Raw genomic sequence first — 20,209 nt, 5'->3', positions numbered from 1 at the left:
ATTTCAAGAAACAAACAATTACAGTAAATTTTCATCCTAGGCAGACCAGTGTTTGAAAATCAAATTGGGCACAAAGATGCTTGAGAGAGCCTAGTGGGCAAGCAGGCCTTGGAGGCTGAGCTCCATCCCTCCCCCAAGTATTTGAGGTCTGCAACCCCTGTCTGACAACACCTTGTTATGGTTTCAGTAACTGAACTATAGTATAGAGCAGGAAATAAAAGGGATCTCCTTCCTTGGAACTAATTCCAGTTGCTAGCTTGAAGACTGCAGACAAACTAGAGATCTTCCCCCCTGTCAACATCATCTCTCATAGAAGAGGTTGGAACACAATGTGTTAAACCAAGAGGCATTTACAGGATACGTGAACTGAATTCTACAGCTGACTGTCTTAATCTGAAGTGCCTTTTTACAACAGACTATTAACATCTTGATTACATATACCCAAGCAGCTAATTACATGGAGGTCCTAGGAAAAAATCATTAGTTGCATCTATGCTAGTTTTAATAAGTAAAAACTTCTGCAGTTTCAGCATGCAGATACACAGAAGAGAAAAAGCCTGCTCTACTGCCACTTCATGCTCTGGAAACCTCCTGGCCCACCCCGAGGGTTCAGCAACCATCATCAGTTCCCAGGTCAGAATCCATCAAACTGGCAGTTTCCTTGCAGTTGTATATGGTTAGCAAAGTCAGATAACAGACAAAAGCTGGACCTAGACCTAGCTGCAACTAAAGGAAGCTATTTCCTTTCTTGAAGCTCCTGTTTTTTTTCCTTCAACATTTTACTGTAGGGTTACACCTTTTTAAAGAAAGTATTCTACACCAGTCAGTAACCAGGGGAGGTTCTGAACCTTCAGCTGTGCACTCAGAAGTCAGCAGCAGAAGCAAGCTTCAGCCACACATCTGGGTTTGAAGTTCAGGATTCCCACCTGCAGCTGTGGCTCAGGTGCATTATGTTCGGATGCATCGTGCTCTTCTCAGGTGCTGTGAATGCAAAGCCAAAAACTTCTGGCAGCCTATTTACAGTTCACAGTTGTAAAGTAGTTCACATTACAGTAGTGGTTCCACCAAAACAGGCTCAGCTGAACATTCAAGTAACAAAAAAAAAAAGCCTCAGTCTCTTTGCACCAAGGTATCCGTTGCATCCATTGCCAGCAATGGACTTCATGCCAGGTGGGTCAGCTCCTGCCGTGGAGGAAATAGGATCTACAGCGGACACCACGAGCAGCTTCTCAGCGTGTGCAGCTGCAGACAGTGCCTGAAGTGCCTTCACGGTGTTTTCTGATGAGTAGTGTGCATGTGGCCAAGTTCTTCACAGTATGGAGATTCTTCTGCTGGTTACACACGTCGTAACCATAGTCCACGTGCAGCCCCAAGTTAGCTATGTACTTCTGTGCCATTTGGAGTTAGCTTAGCTTTCCTCTCTACGCAAGGTCCTTTAGCAGAGTACTGCACCAGAAGAAAGGGCTCTTTGGTTTCTCCTTCGCCCACGATGCTTTCCTCATCTTCAGACTGGCTGATCCTCTGCAGCCGCAGGTAACACCAGCAGCCCAGGATCAGGGCACCAAGAGCTGCGATAGCAATCAAGATCACGATGACGGTCACCACTCCCGTGGTGGGGCTGTGATCCATAATAGACATGGTTAGTATTTCACACTGTCCAGCTTCTTAAAGACTTCTGTCTGCACTACCAGGCTTCAATGTATTTTCAGACTCCTGCAGTGGAAAAAACAGACATTTAATGAAGCTGTGCTGTTTTGCTGTATTCAGTTTGTGATCCACACAAACCTCCTGCACGAGAAGCTCCAAGTGCTCAGTGTGCCCTTACTCATTTTAAGGTATTTCTTCACAAACTGCCTTTGAATATAGAAGTTTCTATACCAAAGTAAAGCAAAGCAAAGCTACGCTTATTTCAGTTCCTGACCTGCTTTCACCAGGACAAGCTCAGCCTGGTCAGGAGTAACAACTTTCACTGAGAGGTTGAGACAAGATACACGAGTACCTTGGGATGAGGTTGTTCTGAGGCAGGACGGTCCATTAACAAGTTTTAATTGTAACCCAAGTTGAGCAAGCTTTTACAAACGCTGAGGTCATAGGCACAGCTGAGCAAGCTGACAATCACATCAAGACCATACCTAGATTTGCATAGCAAAGTTGTTTTTTCCTGCAGTAATGGAAGCTCCACAGTTTGGTGTGGAGAGATTTAAGACTCTTTATTACAAGCACTAAGTCGTAGTGGGGCTGGTAAGTCCATGCCAAGGCAGCAGTCAGCCACCTTCAGCATTCCCAGCAACCTTACAGGTGCCATACATCTGACGGGCAGAAATCTAGCACGGGTAGATTTAATACACACTATCTTCCTAATGCAGTACTGGTTCCAAACAGAACAAAAGCAGCTGTACCACGTACCATCAGCAGCAGAGCTGTGTGCCCTCCAGGGCCAGACAGGTGTCTGATTTTTGTCATCTCTGTTTTGCAATATTATGAACTCTGCCTATTCAACACGGGATGAACGGCTCGGGGTGGCTCTTGTGGAGTTCATTTTCACCCACTAACCAGAAGAGCTCCTTTAAGACAACACAGCTGTTAACAGCTGAAGGAAGAACAAGCTTGCAGGACTTGTCTTTGAGGTTCTCCTGTGCATGACTTCTGCTTTGATGTGGCAAGGTAGAAGTGTCAGGAGGTGGAAAACGAGGGCCTACAGGATGCATAACACCAACCCTATAAGCAACTCAAACTCCAAACCACTGCCAGACCCCTCTTAAACTCTTTCTTTAGCCAAATCTACAAACCTGTGCTTTTCGGGTTGCCTGCTTTTTAAAGTTTCATCAGAAGACTTGGATCTTCTGAAATGTTTCAGCCCCAGGGTAGAGAAGGGCACAGCTTCCTCTGGATGCATTACCCAGCAAGTTTCCCTGTGCAGAGATCAGGAGTCTGATCTCCCATTAACACTGCCAGAAAATCAGGTTGCATCACGCAGCTCACTGTAGCTTCTACCCAGGAAATCCCTGCTACTTCTGCAGCACACTATAGTTAGTGCAGGAGTCACAGAGGAAGACCAGCCTACGTGCCTTTGGGAAATGACTGCATGGACATTCACCTTCTAGGAAAGCGACAGACAGATAAAATTGAAGGTCATTTTCCTCAGATCACTTCAACAGGTGTAGAATTAGTCATTCTTTCTGTATGCATATCCTGTGTGCTGGAGGAGATGGGTGCCAGCATCCGTCCTGCTCAGCTGTCAAACCCCTGCACTGCTCTACAACAGCACGAGCAGCCAGCTCCTGGGGAAGGGGCCGAGCAGGCTGGCAGTGGGGGCATTTTATCAGCTGGTTGCTTTGTTTCAAGCAAAGCCTTCTGTTTCTGGGTTGTGTTGTGGATGCAGAACCCCAGCCTCGCTCTTCTCCAGCAACTGACTGAAATCTGCACTGTCTCCAGAGTCCATTTCTCATCTGAGGAATGCTGTGTTCTGTAGATGCCCTTACACTGATCCCACAGGAGATCATTACTAGCTTTCCAACTCACCTCCTCTTGTAAGCCTACCCAAGTTGACAAGCCCTAAGCATACCAAGAGCAGCACTGACTTCATCTGTCACTTTTACCATGATTAGAAGTTATAAATCCCCAGTCTTCAAAAGAATTTCTAGCAACGCCTGTACGTACTTGGTGGTGCTGCTGGAGCTGTCTCTCTTCCCACCATACTTACTGTAAGACATATCTAAGTACATTTACTCATTAGTAAGATAAGTCAGATTAACCAGTGGGAATTGCAAGCAGTCTGCCTTGGTTCTTACAGCACGCTTGGCAATCAAGCAGTGAAAGCAGCAGCACTAAGCCATTGCTGCAGAAATAATGGCTTTTTCCTGCCCAGTGCCATCTTCTGCTCCCAACTTCATCTGGGAAGCGTTATTAACCCATTCAGAAGCTGTAGGTAAAGGACAAACAAAGCCAGGTTCGGTCACAGAAGGCTGCTGGGGCACTGCTAAGGCTGCCAGGGGTTTCTAAAGCACCCTTCTCATGACGGCAGGCATTCTGCTGCTGCTGAGATGCCATCGTGCCAGCGGGTGTGTTTCTGAAAAGAAACACTGCTACGTTAAAAGCCAAAGCCATAGGAAGAGGCTTCAGAAGATCCTGCACAGCTCACCCAAAGCCCTCAAGCAGTAAGTTTGAGGTGCAGAAGTGGTTTCTTACTTATTTATTTAAGATACTTCAGGTGAAATACCGCAAAGAAAAGTACAAGTTGAACAAGGTAGGGAAAAGAGATGATGCTATCGAAGTGACTTTGGCTTGGGACTACAGAAGCAGTGTGTACTGCTGGTTTGCCCACTGCCACCCACGGTCACTGCTTCCAGCGGAGCCGCGGGACCGCCCTCAGTCAGCTCCGGGTGCACCGAGCCCGGGCCCGGGGCCATTTCAGAAGCGAACGGCTGTTTGGAGGAAACCTTCCGCTGCCCCACAGCCCTTATTCCACTCGTGACGAGGAACAAACGAGCAGGGGAGGGGGCTAATAAGGCCTTCCAGCAGCTAACACTGCGGACATCCGTCCAGCAGCCGAACAGCGAGAGGCGTTCAACCGAGAGCTCCGCGCAGCAACGACCGCTGCGCAGAGACGGAGAGGGGCAGAGCGGTGCCGCGGGTCCCCACGCGCAGCAGCACGGGGCGGAGGAGCGGGGGATCCCACGCGGGGGTCCGCAGCACACGGCCGCCGAGCGGGGCCGGAGCCCGCATCGCTCACTGACACAGCAGCACCGACACCGCGACCAAACCTCGCTACGCACGCAGCCGAGGCAGCGCTCAACGCGCACGGCCGCGTTTTTAACGGCTCCGTCCGGGCCCGCGGCCCTCCCGCTCCGACCGCAGCGCCCACGGCGCGCAGCGCTGCCCCTTCCGCGGCCGTCCCGACGCCGCGGTCGCGGTCCCGGTCCCGGCGGGGCAGGGCGGCCCGCAACCGCTCCGCGGAGCGCGCACGGACACAGAGAGCGCTCAGCAGCGCCCAGGAGGAGCGGGGCACGGCCCCGCCGCGATCCGCCCGCACCGCCCCGGCGCTCACCGTCCTGCGCGGCCCCGGCCCGCGCCGCTCCCTGCCAGGCCGCCTCCCCCCGCCGTGTGACACCGGGGCGGGCGGGGCCGAGCGGCGGCCAATCCGCGCCCGGCGCTCCGGAACCGGCGGCGGAGGAACGCGGGGGGGGGGGCCGGGGCGGGGCCGGGGGGGCGGGGCCGTTCTCTCGGGGGCACCGCCCTCGCCCCCCCCCCCCCCCCCCCCACTCCCCCGGGAATTGTTATCAGCGGTGATAGAATATACGGGAAGCACAAGAAAGTTGCCTGCATTAAGGAAGCATCCCCGCGCCGCGGATGCACTTTTCTCCTTGTTCCATTTGCACGCTGAAGGCTCCGAGCTTTCTTCGGGGCTCTGCCCGCACCGTCCCGCACCGCTCCACGGAACTGCGCCGCTTTCAGCACGTGTTAAATCCAGCTGTAAAGCAGTCCGGGACAGCGAGGATTTCCTCCCCGACCCCACGTGTACGTGACGCGCTGTGCTGGGCAGAGAGGTGGGGATGGAGGCGGGGACGCGTTCCGAGCCGTGACAAAATCGGGGCGATGACGTTTGATTCTGGGCTCGAAGCCGTGACCTCTGGAAACGTTCAGGTTGCCCAGGAGAAGCAGGGCTGTGCTGGCACTGAGCTCACAGCGCAGCTGGGACGGTACAGTCCTTCAGGCCCTGAAATAGAAGTGGAAGTAGGTCACTTCTCTTCGCTTGGCTGGATATGAGCTCGCGCGTTTATCCAATCACATGAGCCTCTTCTTAGACATTTCCTGAAAGGAGGGCCTGCGTGAGCTTTGTTCACACCTGCCAGAAGGAGACTTGATGCAGCAGTGTGCGGTTTGAACACTCCTGTAGGTCCGCGTGTGCTCCTGAGTGCCGCCCCAGGGCTGTGCTGCGTGCAGTGTGGCAGCTACGCAGCAGTTGGCAGTGTGCAGTGCCCAAAGGAAAATGCGCTGCTGTGGTGGCTCCTGGTGTTCCTCTGAGTGTCAAGAATGTCTTCCCACTGAAGTGCTGCCTTCATAGGCACCCTAAGGATACACTGCATGAGTGTGTGACGCAAGCTGTGCGTGATCTAAGTTATTCTGAGCCCCAAAACACGCTTCTTCCTGATGAGCATCAGCTCTCAGTAAATACGTTATATTGATCAGCCCTTTGTCATTACAGTCATGCCTGCAGGAATGAAAAAAGATATGACTAGAGGGAGAAAAACACACTTTCAAATAATTGTGAAGGCACTAGTTCAGTCCTAAGTGGAATGGATTTGTATTTATTAAATTTTCTCCTTCTATTTGTTTTTAAGCCAATTAAGTTTCTGTTTTGTGGGTCCGTTTGGTGGATAATGGGACTGGGCTGGACTTGGAATCCAATTTTTATTGAGCTGTGTTTTAATGTGCTTTTTGGTTGTGTTCCACCTACCCTGCACAGACAGTAGGTCAAACTACAGTAGCTCTGCTAATACAGATACTGTGTTACGTGGAGCTTTGTGGATTTACTTCAACCACTCTGCAGCGATTCACTGGCCTTTGGAAATGCATACAATATCAAAGCCAAGCTAATAATACAAAACACAACATGTTAAACGTTCTAGTGTCTGATGATGCCTTTCAGGTGATCCAACAATTACTTCACCTTTTTGAAGAAACCTTTTCTCAAAGGTTTGCTGCCTTTTCTCTTTCCTTTGCTGTCCATGCCACATTTAACTCCAAGTGGAGCTGCTCTGATGGAGGACCTTGGATTCCAGCTACAGTTCTGTCACTGCCAGGACTGGAAGCACATGGTTCCTGGTGCTCAGATGGACCTCTGCTGGAATATTATCCATCCGTTTTAAAGATTAATTTTGCCTGGATCAGCTCCAAACGAAACCTCAGTTTTGCAGTTGCAAATGATGCTACTACTTTCACTTAAAAATGATTCATCTGCCTTTTTAGGGAGCAGATGAATATTTGTTATTCTACATTTGGAAGAAGGACCCTCTGTTTTGATTTACTACAGCTGACAAATGATTTGCAAAGCATAACTCTCGATCATTCAGGTCAGATCAGAACTATAAATAACATCAATCTTAACAAGGGGAAGGATCTGAGATGATGTTCATCAACCGGTGACTGAAGGCACTCATTGCTGCATTTAAACTTGCAGGGGGCAGAGGGGAGCAGGGGAGAGGAGGGGAACCGTGTGAGCTCTGCTGCAAGCATGGTCCCCGGGGTGTGGGAGGAGATGTCCTTTCCCTGGGGACCCCACACCAGTGCCATTTGGGCTCTGCAGGTGTGAAAGCCTTAGCTTTGCTGAGAAACGTGTGCTGCCAAGCAGACCTTAAAATACTTGATGAAAATAAACAGGCAAACAACAGAACCCCAAACCATTTTAAAATGTAGGTGCAGAGGAGTGAAAGATTCATTTTTTTTCATTTAGAAGAACCTGAAGCCTGTGGTGTGTCACTTCAGCCTTTCAAGGGCTATGTTAATAAAGCTATTTTTATTCCTCTCCCTCTCCTCATCCACTGCTCAAAATATCCCTGCCAGCCCAAAGCATTTCCATTTTCTGCCTCATAGAACTCAGTGAAAAAGAGTTTGGTCTGCAGGAGGTGCCCAGAGCTCCCCTGGCACCGCTCTGTGCAGGATGCAGAGGTTTGGCATCAGGGGGGTCACTGTGTTTGCTCTGTTTTGTCATGCTACAAACTCTGGAGTCTTTTAACACAAAGTTTGAAAGATGTCTTTGATAAACTTCTGTGTTGTTTCCTTCCCACAGACAATAGTGTCAGCCCTGCTCTGTTTTCCAGTCAGTGTGTAATGGGACAAAGTCTCCTTCTGTTATTTGCTATTTATGGCATGGCCGAGGATAATGAAGCCCTTTAAACCACTTGGCAATTTCTGATGGCCACAGAAGAGTTGCCCAGTCTGTTGAATCTTCATTTATGAACTTTTCCGGACACAAAAGGCAAACTAAACATGATGTCAGTTCCATTACGTGAACAGCTAAGGCACTTTGGTGTGGGTTTGCAGACACAAAATCAGATTTTGAGAAATGCTCCCCAGTGCAGTGACTTTTTGCACAGAATAATTGTGGGTTTTTTTATGGATTTGTATACAATCAAGATTTCTGTAGTCTTGAAATAGCTCCAAGCTGTTTCTCCCATTTCCCAGTTGCAATCTCCACACTCAGTCACCAGTGCTCAATTGGGAATCCTGTGGTGGTACTGGAGGGATTTGAATGGCTGTGCAGACTGCTGCAAGGTTTGCTTCCCATAAATGTTGTGGCAGTAAATAGGGTCCTTGGCTTTGCACGGCTGTTCGGAGGGCATCCAATGGCAGTGCAGTCTGTGATACAGAACTGCAGCTGATCGGGCACAGAGCGATTTAAGAGTAATTATTTAAGCAGTCCATTGAAGCAGGGAGCACAAAGCAGGATCAGATCAAGAATGGAATGTGCAGTTTCCCCATGTCCAGAGTGCCCTTGGTAACAGAAACTGGGAGCTGTCAGCAGCAAATTGCCAATGTAATTAACATGAAATGGAAACAATTATGTTAAAAGCGAAGACCTGATTAGCAGCTGAACTGCTCAGTGCAGATTTCCAGCAGGAGTTACACTCCCAGTGCTTACAGAATGTTAGGGCAGGAGGAAGATGGCAGCTCATCCACAGTGATGGGTGTCTCTTGTTGTAGGGCCTCCCTGGGTGGGTGTAGCCATAGGAACGGTCGCCTCCGCTCTCTGCAGTGCCGCAGGACATCCGTGCCTCCTCCACCTCACTGAAGAGTCTATGCATAGTAGCAGGGAAAGGAGTCCTCATTCATTTGTGATTTGCAGAGGTGTTATTCCTCAACTCTTCTTCCCAGGGCTGCATTTTATACGGTTGAGGGAGTGTACTACAGATAAGAGATGTTTAGGGTTTCTTTCCACCCCAAGCTGCTGGTGCATCTGGCTTTATCTGCAGTTTTTCACAAGGTTACAAACATTTATTGCTGCATGGCCAGGATGGAGCAGACGGGCTCCTCTCTGCAGTGTGGCCTTGCAGCCCACATGTACAACGAGGAGGGTGTGTGCTCAGCAGAGAAGAGGATGGCAGTGCTTGGTGCTGGGCACTGCTGAGATACTCTCAGCTAAGGGCCCTCCCCAGGAAGGCAGCAGTCCCTGACCACGTGCTGTGGGAGTAGGAGAGGGTTGGGATAAAGAGATGTTCAATGCTCATAATTCTTTAGGAAGTTCTCCCTTTTCACCCCATTGGTTTCCAGCAGCAGGGGAAGTGTAAAAGGCACTGGAAGAAAATAGGAATTGAGAATTAAGATTTCTGCAAGATAAGATGTCTGAGAGCTGACTGGTAGGCACCACTTCTCTTATCTGCCATATGAGGGGGCTTTTGCTTTGTTTTCCCTGCCATCTGATGTTGGTGCAGTTGTGACACTGTCAGTCATGGGGTATTTCTCTTCACAGAACAGTTTTTGAAACCGAGGGTGTATTTGTCACTCTCTGTTCTCTTTTTCTCTTCTCCCTGAGCCATGCACAGAATTTATCTGGGGATAACTTAAGTTATTAATGTCCAAATAAACACCTGAAAGCAGTGAGCAGTCAGGGTACCTGGCTCCCTGACAGCCTCCAAAGCTCTGAGTTTCCTGGAAGAAAAAAGGAAAAGATCAACAGAGATCATTTGGACTTAAACAACGATGTGAAAGCTTAGCAAAACAGGAGGATTTACAGCAGCACTGAACATTAAGTAACATCAAAAAGAACTTAGCTCACAGAGGAGCTAAATGAGATATGACTTAAATAGGGATGATTTACAATTAGCAAAATCAGTGCTAACCTTGATCAGTTTAATTAAAATTCAATCTGCATTGCCAGGCAGTCAACCTTCCCCTGGGCTGAAGCTAGATTTTGACTGAGCACCATCTGGTGTTCCAAGTGTGCATATTTTGCCTTTCATCGGCACTGATCCCACCTGGAAGTTCACACTCTGGGACCTGGGCCCTTCCAGCAGCCCACGCTCAGAGCAGTGTGTGATGTGGGAAGGACCATTTTGGAGTTCTGGTTTGGTTTATTCATTGCTTTGAACATAAATCTTCCTAAAGATTTCCTGTGCTCAGCATCACACTTCTAGATGGCACTGCTGCTTTGATTTCATTTTCTTATCAAGCTTACCTGCTTCTCTTTTACAATACTGATATTCTGAAAAGCAAATATACGAGTGGCTTAAATGCTAGCTGTTGTGTGGCATGGGATATTGACTGACAGTGGCAATTACAAAATGACTGACTGTATTTTTCTTGTATTGAATGCTCAATTGCATTGCCCTGACAAATCAGTATATGCAAAATGACCACAAAACCATGTTGTATGTACACAACCCTTTCATTTCCAGGCAGAAGAAAAATAAGGTGACATTAAGACTTGGTAACTTACTCTGCACATTGAACGTACACTGACTTCTCCCCTTCGTTTAGTTACCATGGTGGAAACTCACTGAAGCAGAAGCTAATAAACCTAGCACCTATGCAGAGGCATTCATTTTTGAGATAAAACTGACATCTACTGGCGTCCTGCAAGAAGATACCTGCAGTTAACATGATGGCAAAGCACGTGCAGTATTCTGTGTGTTATTGTTTCGTGATGTCGTGTGATGCTGTGGGGTGGAGAAAAGCAGTGAGAGCCAAATAGTGAGCACAGTGCTGCCTGGCTCTGCCTGAGAGCCGACCCACGGAGCTCTTGTGGGGTACTGCATCTGAACCTACTTGCATTTCTGAAGTTGCCACGTGGCCTTTCCTCTCTTTCTCTCTTTAAATACTTTTAAGAAGCTACATACTTCTTATATATAAGCCTCCCTTTTCCCTGGAGGTGCATTCAGTCCCAGCTTCTCTCTGCTGGGGATTCTCAGCCGCTCACATCCACCTGGCCAAGGGAATGTGGTTACAAAGAGCACAGTTACTCCAGTTCTATCAAATCCGGGGCACCGAGGCTGAAATTACACATTCCTCTTCATGATGTGATCATATGATAAACATCATCATGTGATTTCTTAACAGTGATGGAAAGTCATTCATCTCTAAGTCACATTTACTTTCAGGTTCAAACCCATCACACATTTCCTTCCCTCTCCTCCCCCTCCGTCCTCTCCCTCCCGGGATATTCACTCTGTCACACTCTGGCGTCTGATGCAAACCCTGTGAACACATTCCCGCAGGCAATTCTGTTGATTGCTCTGTCTGCAGAGTTCACTTCTTGTCACTCGGACTAAGAGCACCTTTTGTCCTAGGAAACCTGAGTCCCGGCTTTGGGACAGCTTGAACTGAAGCTTTGTACTTCTTGGGGTGAGGTCCAAGAAAGGATTTACACACAAAAAATAGGACTTTAATGGATTTTAGATGCTTTCAGCCAAAAAGCTGAACAAAGTCCCTGCTCAGCCCTGGGGTTGGAGGCTCCTCCCAGTCCAAAGCAGATTAAAGCTCTCAATAACAAATCTCCAACTGCTGCGCTTCCACTACGGCGGGGAAGCGGTGCTCACTGAATCCTGCGCAGTGATCTGCCCCGTGATCATTTTCTGCCTAATCTCGGTACTTATTTGTGGGCTGTTCGGTTGGATGGAGAAAGGAGCAACGTGCTGTAAGTTCTCAGGGGCTGAATCCAACGAATTGCCCGTGAGAGCCCGGGCTGAAGCCCTTGGAAGGCTGCTGTGATCATTTTGTTTTGTCGCACGCAGCGTTGGCTGAAATAACCGCACCTGGGGCACAGGTGCAACGCATCTTGGAGCGGGGGCGGCCCCTTCTCCCCTCGCGGTCCGGCACTGCTGACGACGGCAAAGCTGAAGATCGCGGTTTCGGTTCACGCGTGTCGGGCTCTTCGTCGTGCAGCGCGGTTGTGTGCCGCGCCCCGAGCACGGCAACTTCGCCCCTTCTCCTCTCCCTTCCTTTCCTCCCTCGCCCCGCTCCGTAGCGGCTCCACCCGCGGTGACGGCCGGCGGTGGCGGTCCCGGAGCGTCCCGGCGTCTGCGTGATTCGCTTCGGCACGCGGGGAGGGGACGGGGTCGGGACAAACGCTGCGGGACGGCGGCTCGGGCGAGCGGGGCTGGCACGGATCCGCTGCGGGGCGGTAAGGGCTGAGGGCTCTGCCCGGAGCTTCGTCCCGGGCCGGCTCGGGGTGGGGGGCGGCTTTGTTCCCCTTTTCGGGGGGTCCTGAGGTTGATGCTCCCGGGAGGATCTCCTCCCGAAGCGCCGCATCGCAGGAACAGCGTTCCTCGCCCGAAAACTCCCACGGACGCGGAGTGATAAAGCAGCACGGGAGGTTCGGGTTATCCCCTCCTCCTCGCGTCCCGGGCCGGGCTGCAGGGAGAGCAGGGCTCGCGTCCGCTCTGCTGCGATAACGGGAGCACAGAGCCCCCGCGGAGCTGCGGCCGAGGGCGGGAGGGGCGGCAGCGGAGCCCCGCGCGGCTGAGGCTGCGTCCGCCGCAGTGACTGCGGGAGCTTCTCTCCTAATCCCCGTAGCTCTTCCCTTCGCCCTGGTTTTGTGTGCTTTATTAATGAGCTGCCGCTCTGATCCATTTTAGAGAGACCGATTCTTGGTTTAATTCCTACAGCCTTTGCTGCAGCACTCGGTAATTATCTGCGCTGCGGAGTCCCGACTTCTTTCCTTTAGAAAACAAAGGGGGAAAGGGAGGCGGGCGCTGCTGGGGGCTGCGCGCATCGCCGGGGGCGGAACGGGGCGGCTGTGAAACGCGGGCTGGGTTTTAGTGCTTACTACAGATGGGGATCGCGCGGCGTCCCGTGTGAAACTGGGAGCGCTCTGTAATGGTCTGAAATTCACGTGTTAGCGAAAGAGTGACTTTTCCAGGCTTCGCGGAGCTCCGCGGGAGGACCGCGGGTAAAAACCCAGGCGAGCAGGTACTGATGTGGAAGTGCGTTTCAGCTCCGCGTGGGGCTGCGCCGGGCTCCGCGTGGGGTGCGTTGGTGCCTCCTCCACCCAGTTCGGGGCAGGATCCTTCCTCAGTGAGGAAGTCATTAAAGCTAGAGCTGTGAACGATGTGATCTTAAACGGATCTGTGCAATATCAATAATTCTCATGATGTGGGGGATGCATCCTTTTGGAGAAATTTGTCCTAAATACGTATCCTATCTTGTTACCGGGGTTCGGGCAGTGAAGGATGTGAGCCAGGAGGAGCTGGGGGAGCCACGCTGTGGCCGGGGTCAGGAGGAGGCGGGATGCGGCTGCAGCTCTGCCCTCCTCTCTGTATTCGGGATATGATTGTCCCGAAATGTTCTTACAGTGATTCCTTCCCTTGGGAGGAAGGAGATCTTGTATCCGTTGCCCTCCCTTTAAAAAGACAAAGGTGTAAGTTGGCGTGTGAATGTGTCTTTCCTGGCACATGGAGCAGTGTGGGTTATTGCAGGGCAGCGTGATGCTGTCTGGGACGTGTTGGGTAATGTCTGTGCAGTTTCTGGACGTGACACAAATATGATTTTTTTCTCATTTTCCCTGCACCGTCTGTGTTCACATTGATAAATGAAGTCTTCCACCCCGTGTTTTACAATTTGACATTTGAATTGGCTCTCTGCAGGAGCTACCTGATTTCTCCAAAACCTGTGTGTGTGGTGGGGATGTGTGCTGTTTGACTAAAGAGCTGTGCAGCTATTTGATTCGAGTAGGGGTTGCTACATAAATATACATTTTTATATTAAAATATATAACTCAGATATAAAATGTTTTGTGGGTTGTTGCTTTAAATCACGTAATGTGATCAGGAAGATATCTTTTCTGATGAGATAGAGCAGCTGGATCTGTCTGCAGCACAGAGCTGCCCCGGAGTGTGCTCTGGTTCCAGTGCCAGGGGTTTACCTTGGTGGATTTCCATCAGGTACAAACCCTGGGGCATGTGACAGAAGGCTTTGTAACAGACCCTTGGTCAACGGGTTCCTCAGAGGGTTTCCTTGGCTTTGTGGCATTTCTAACTAGGGAGCAAATGCAGACTGTTCTCACGTTGCTGCATGGGCTCTTAGTTCATGATTAACCTTGGGGAGAAGCGTCTGAATAACTGAGTTCTGATTTTCCAAAATGCAAAATTATGCAGAAACTGCGTTCCTAAATGCATTTCTATGCGTTTCTAAAGGCTCGAAGTAGAAGAGTTGTGAGAGTCAGGGAGCAGAAGCAAGAACTGCTCAGTTCTTCTCTATGCTGAGTGGTATTTGGATCTGAAACTCCCAGATGTACGTGCAAATTCTTGTGTATCCACGTAAAAGACCCAGTCCTGCAGTTAGGGAGTGCACAGGTCATTCAGTGTTTGCATATTGTGATTTATCTGTGAGATCCACGTAAGCAAAGCAGCAGGCTAACGTGGCGTCATTTACTTCCTTGTTTCATCTTATCCTTGTTTTTTCTTACAGTCAGAGCTTGCCACCACTCTTCCCTTTTGGAAGCAGCATTTGGGAGTGGGCTTTAGGAAGACAAAACTTGTGGGCTGTTTCTGCCTCTGCCAGCTCTTCTGTGCCTGTTCATTCTGGTCATGTAAGTTCAGATTCACTTTTAATTGGTGAATTACTGCCATTCCATACAATCACAAAATATACTGAGTTGTAAAGAACCCATGAAGATGGCTGAGTTCAGCTCCTGGTTGTCTGAGTTCCCCCAACACAGCTTTAAGCTGTTCCAGATCTGTCCTCAGCTACTCCTCATATGGCATATGTCCTTTCATAAGCAGCTGGGTACAGTTTGTTAACCCGTTAGAAGTTCAAGTCACATCCATCCAATGTGGATCCCTTAGACTCAGTCTTTTTATACAATCCAATGTTGGTTTGTGATGTGAACTTTTTGTCTTTTTTGCATTCAGGTGTTATCCATCAGTTTCTCTTCCCAGACAATTCTGTATCGATGACATTTTAGATAAGAGTGTCTGAAACATGTCATGATTAAGGGAATAAGCTGCCTTGGAAATTCTGCTAGTGTCTTTCTGAGGTTGCACAGGGGAGTGTAACACATTACTGACTCAGGCTGCGAGTCCTGCCTGATCTGAAATGCTGAACATAAGTTTCTGGAATGTCCCTCTGAGTGCTGTTTTCATGTCTAACCTTTAGGTTAATGCCCACTGGGAGAAGGCAGTGGTTAGCACGTGTATATTCTGTAATAAGAAAGTTTCATTTAACATTGATTTAGACATGGGTAAGCAACAAAAACCTTTTTTCTGTTATGCTGTAGATATAATGTCTGCTCCTACTGGCCTTCCTCCTCCATCCGCTCCTCCTTCATATGAGGAGACAGTAGGAATCAATGTGAACTATCCTCATCCCTATCCTGTCCCAGAACTTGGCCTCAGACCCGATGGGAAGGGAACGAATCCTCCCCAGTACAGAGGACAGCCTATGCCAACAAGTAACCCTGGTAAGCCTGACACTTGACTGCTCTATGTTAAAGAGGGCTCAGGTTGGGGTCACAGGTGCTGTGCAGGACTTTAAGGATTGAGGTTGATGGGTGTTAACCAGGAAACAAGATCAACCGAGTCTCAAGATACCTTCAGAGCACAGCGATATCGGTTACAAGATTTGCCTTTCTGCAGTTTTACTACAGTCCTGTTCTTAGACGGCGTGTTCTGCGTTAGGAAACCTCACGGTGATTTCTTTGTCACTGTGTATTTCACTGCTCTGAGCTGCAGGTATTTCAGAATAGCAGCTGGCTGTAGGTCAGAGGAAGCTGATGATCTTTTCTTCCTTATTTACCCATTGAATAAACAGCATGTTTCTTTGTTCAGTCACAATTCAGACAGTGTATGTGCAGCAACCTGTAGCAGTGTTCTATGACCGCCCGGTTCAGATGAGCTGCCCCTCCTGTAAGCAGGTGATGGTCACACGTCTCTCCTATGAGTCTGGAGCACTGACCTGGCTGTCGTGTGGTGGCCTCTTCCTGCTGGGGTAGGTCCACTCACATTTGCACTTCGCTTTTGTTCTCTTACGTGACCTTTCAGAGCTCTAAGGAGTGTAAAGGTCTTGTGGTCTCAGCTTTGTTGCTCCCTCGTTCTCTCATTCTGACCCTTGATGGTGGAAGTCCTGCAGGGCCTTGCAGCAGGTGGATAACACCAGTGATGAGCTCTGTAGGTGCTTCTCCTAAAGCTTCGTGGCACCAGTTTTGTGGATGGCTTTTGTGGGGAGTTTTTAGGAAGTGTTTTTCATCCTTGACAGAAATGAGATTTAACCTTCTTGTATACGTATGCAACGTGTGGTAAAACAGCATGGTGTTCTCTTTCCTTGCAGGTGCGTAGCTGGCTGTTGCTTAATTCCCTTTTTTGTCGATGCTCTGAAAGATGTGGATCACTTCTGTCCAAATTGCAATGCTCATGTTGGTTCTTATAAGCGTTTATAGGCGGTGTGTAAACACTAATTGTTGATTAGCACCTCCCTAAGCACTTACTGAATCTTAATGGAGGCTTCATGATTGTTTCTGCCCTCTTACTGGGAACCTATAAAAATTGATGTATGTTGCAAGATTGCTTGGATAAGAATTTCCTAAGAATAAAGGGTTCTGACTTAGGTCTTTCTGGGGCTCGATAGACTGCTCAGTCCAGCACCAGCTAATAGCAGGAAACGTCTGCCCCTTTCTGCCTTATGCAAAACAGACTGGTGATGTTGGTCCAGTTATCTTATCTCAGCTGTGTCACACACTGTATTTGCTTGCCTAGGCACAGACCATGAGGCAAATGTCTGGAGAGGGCTGTATAATCTCATGCCTGATGTTGATGCTATTGCAACCTCAGAGTTCACAGCCTGGCAGGCAGTCGCTTGCCTCTGATGTAGGTGCCCCTCTGGCTGAAGCTGGTCCCCAATGTCATCAGTTGGGTGCCTTTATATGTGCACTAAAATTAACTTCAAAACTTTCTGTGAAAGACCATCAAACCTAAAGGCTTCTTTCTTCTTGGAAGCTGCGTGACCAAATGGACGACTCAGGTTATTGGGCACTGTTGATGATTGGTGTAGTACTTGAATTTCCTTGTCAGTTTCCAGCCTACTTGTATCTTTCCTTTGCAGTAAAGTTGCTTGCTCAGAAATTTTTAATAGATTTCTTTGTTTTTTTTTTTCTTTTTAACTGCTGATTGATTTATTAGTCTCATTTTCCAAATGAAAGGCAACTTCTGTTCTCAGAATCCTAAGCTGTATGTGGTGGTGAACACACAAAATAGGAGTGACACTCTGAAGGTTGAAGACTCTTTAATGGCAGACTTGGTCCAAGTAACCTGTCAGTTTCTTTGGGAGATGCAGTGTGGAACAGGCAGGCAGGTGTCAGGCAGGCTGTGATGCTCACACTGTGCTCATCTCTGTAACAGATAAAAATAAACATAAATTTAAGAACGTGTTTATTGGTTTTTTTCCTGATGTGCCTCCTACAAATATTTGGTTACTTTTCAGAAGTCTTTCAGCACTTCATGTTTGAAATCTGAGTTCTGTGGGCCACAAATACGTTTGTACATTGTTACGTACAATACATTGCTCTTTCTTTTCTGTTCAGGGTGTGTGCAGCTTGTCACGTTTCCTTCTGCTGTGCCACCACAGTAGTGTTTCTGGTGCTCTTTAAGGATCTGGGTGATGCTTCATTGCATTCTCTGATCACTGATTCTCATGTATGCAAATTGTGCATTACTGTAAAGCCATTTTTTCCCTGGGATTAAAAAAAAAAGCACTTTTTGTCAGTTTCTTACCAGAGTAAGACAGGAAGTAATGATGCTCCCCTACAGAGCGCTGCATGGAAATTCTGTTGTGGTCGTACCATGATTTAAGAGAACCCTGACCAAAGAAATAAAAAGCAGCTTGTCCTTTGGTTTTGTGGTCATAGTCAGCTGCATCTCTTTCAATTGCTCTAATGGATGGAGATGCACTGCCTATGGAAACGTGTTTGATCTTACTAAAAGCTGTCCCTGAATAGTACCTTCCTACTGCACGCACAGGATGCTTGCACAGTACGAACAAGCAAGAAAGCGAGGAGTGACTATTGCAGTGTGATGTACTGATGCCCCGGGGGTAACTGTTGTGGCTGTGCCTGCTCCCTTCGTGGCAGTGGAGGGCAGGAGCCGTGCTGCTGTGGTGACTGCAGTGCTGTGACCACCTCTTACTCCCCATGGCACTGTGCTGCTGCTCTCTGGCACTGCATGGCCTCTCCAACCCAGGCACAGAGGGCAGAGAACTGATCCTGGTGATCTTGAAGGTCTTCTCCAACGTAAATGGATCTGTGCTCAGGCCAGCAGTGCATCTTCTGCCCAGGTGAGTGCTTGGAGTGGTGTGTGCTCAGGGGCAGGAGGGAGCCTGGAGAAAGAGCAGGGAAGAAGGTGCTACACCAGGAGATTCTGGTCTTTACTCTGTCTCCAGAAGAACGCAGACACCTTATTTTTTTGTCTGGATGAATTGTTAAGCAAAATATTTGTGCACTGTCTCCTTACGTGTTTTCTTTCAGCAATGCAGAAATACAGGGAGGTGAGGCTGACACATGTACATCTTTGTTGTAGGGAATTTTTATGGGAAAAATAAAATGTAATTTAATAAGCAATGTGAGTTGTGAACAGCTTTTCCTCTGCTGTTAGGTCCAGCAGCACCATGCTGACCTGAGGTACACGCAGCATTTCCACACGTGTGTAAGGAAGGAGCAGAGCCTGCCCGAAAAACTCCAGCTCCAATGACAAGTTTGGGTGAAGCTTTCCCTGGCCCTGAGCTTTCCAGGATGACGCTGCTCTGTGTTCCACTTGGGCGGTGGTGTTCAGGTTTTAATCAAGAGATCCTGAGCATTCAAATGTAGTTATTTTTAATGATGCATGAGCCAGAAGGAAATGCCTTGCCCATGCAAAGGGAGGTTAAAAAAAACTAGCACCACAAACGATTAAAACAAACATCAGTTGAAAGCCCTTCTGGAGGGTGTTATGGAGGAAGAAACAGTGGTTTCAAAGGGCTGCTATTTATTGCACTATTTTTAAAAGCATTTCTGACCATTTAACCACAAGGGTGGTCTGTGTTGTTTTTTTGTTTGTTTTATCCATCGGGGTTTTTTTGTTTTTGTTTTTTTTTACAAAGAAGTTGCTTTGTGTGCTCAGATAAGTCAATTGTGCTCTGTTGCTTGGTTATGAAGGTAACGGAGCACTTGCTGTTCTAGGAATAAACCATTGAAGTGCAAGCTCTGTGGTGTCAGGTACTCTGATGCACAGCTCCAGGGTTATATTTCATAGCAAATTCACCACTGTGTCCCCATTTCCTCTATTAAGCCCCGCAGTGTCATACAAATGATTATCTTCAGGGGGACTTTTAGCGTGGCTTTGTGAGCTGAGTACCCTCCTGTACGATGTGCCAGATGTTGCAGCATTTATTTCTGTGCTTGTTTCACAAGTGATTTGTTTCTCAAGTTATCAGACCGTACATAGTGAAACCCGCTGATTTCAGAGGAAATGCTGCTGCTTTTTTGGTTTGAGAATCTGAAAATCTGCTCTGTGTGAGCAGGTGTCTGTGGGTTGGAGGGGCTGAGAGGGGCTGTGCCCGGGTCCAGAATGAGCCTGGTGTGGGCAGGAGGCGTTTTGAAAGGCCCTTTGTGGCAGGTTGGCTTGCTTTGTGGGGCTCCTTGGTACTTGTATTTTGAGAAGAGAAGCCAAAAGCATAGCCTGTGAGCTCCAGGGTGTTGTAGTGTTAACAGGGTGCGAGGTGGACAGTGCTGTAGGATTTAAACGTGTGGTGTGAGCCAGTAATCTGAGCATGACAGCGGGGACTTCATAAAAGCACTGGAGAACACCACCAACAGAAAGTAGTTTCCATCTCTTGCTTTTCCAGACGGTGTGATAGCCCCAGGGCTAACTTCGGGTAATTTCTCTGGTGGGATGTCAGTGGGGTGGGTGTCCCGTGGCACAGTGCTGTGGGCCTGGGCAGGGCTGTGCTGGGGGTCTGGGCTGCAGCCTTGTCCGGGTGCTGCAGCTGCTCTATGACCCATTGATAAGGATCGGAAGAAGCAGAGTCTGCTGCGATGCCAAATAGTTCTAACAACGTGCAGGTGGGGCCCGGGCCCTGGGGCAGCGCTGCTGTGCTGGGGAGCAGGGCTGGGCAGCTGATGGAGAACTGTGGTGCTGAGTTGAAGAGCCCCCAGGGCCCCCCTGCACGCACTATTTCTCTTGATGCTGCTCAGACTTCACTGCCCAGTGTTGGCAAATGAGAACTTTTGTTCTGGTCGTGGATCTTTTGA

The 20,209-nt window shown here is 48.8% G+C and overlaps 2 protein-coding genes across 2 annotated transcripts; one reads left to right on the top strand and one right to left on the bottom strand.

The window, feature by feature from the left end:
- Window positions 1-339: 339 nt before the first annotated feature.
- Window positions 340-1,765, bottom strand: SNN (stannin). Its single transcript, XM_065732973.1, has one exon. It carries the CDS (start codon window positions 1,636-1,638, stop codon window positions 1,375-1,377), a length of 264 nt encoding a protein of 87 aa, XP_065589045.1. The 5' UTR covers window positions 1,639-1,765; the 3' UTR covers window positions 340-1,374.
- A 12,621-nt stretch (window positions 1,766-14,386) lies between these two features.
- On the top strand, window positions 14,387-17,346 carry LITAF (lipopolysaccharide induced TNF factor). The gene is made up of 4 exons (XM_065733075.1): window positions 14,387-14,524; window positions 15,212-15,394; window positions 15,762-15,921; window positions 16,261-17,346. The coding sequence occupies exons 2-4, from the start codon at window positions 15,217-15,219 to the stop codon at window positions 16,367-16,369; spliced, it is 447 nt and encodes a 148-aa protein (XP_065589147.1). The 5' UTR covers window positions 14,387-14,524; window positions 15,212-15,216; the 3' UTR covers window positions 16,370-17,346.
- Window positions 17,347-20,209: the final 2,863 nt, after the last annotated feature.

The sequence above is a fragment of the Cyrtonyx montezumae genome, unplaced genomic scaffold (assembly GCF_038088225.1).
Source record: "Cyrtonyx montezumae isolate F1298 unplaced genomic scaffold, pur_monq_1.0 scaffold_16, whole genome shotgun sequence".
Taxonomy (NCBI): Eukaryota; Metazoa; Chordata; class Aves; order Galliformes; family Odontophoridae; genus Cyrtonyx; species Cyrtonyx montezumae.
Note: the sequence above shows the minus strand (reverse complement) of the source record. Positions and strands in the feature narration are given on the sequence as shown.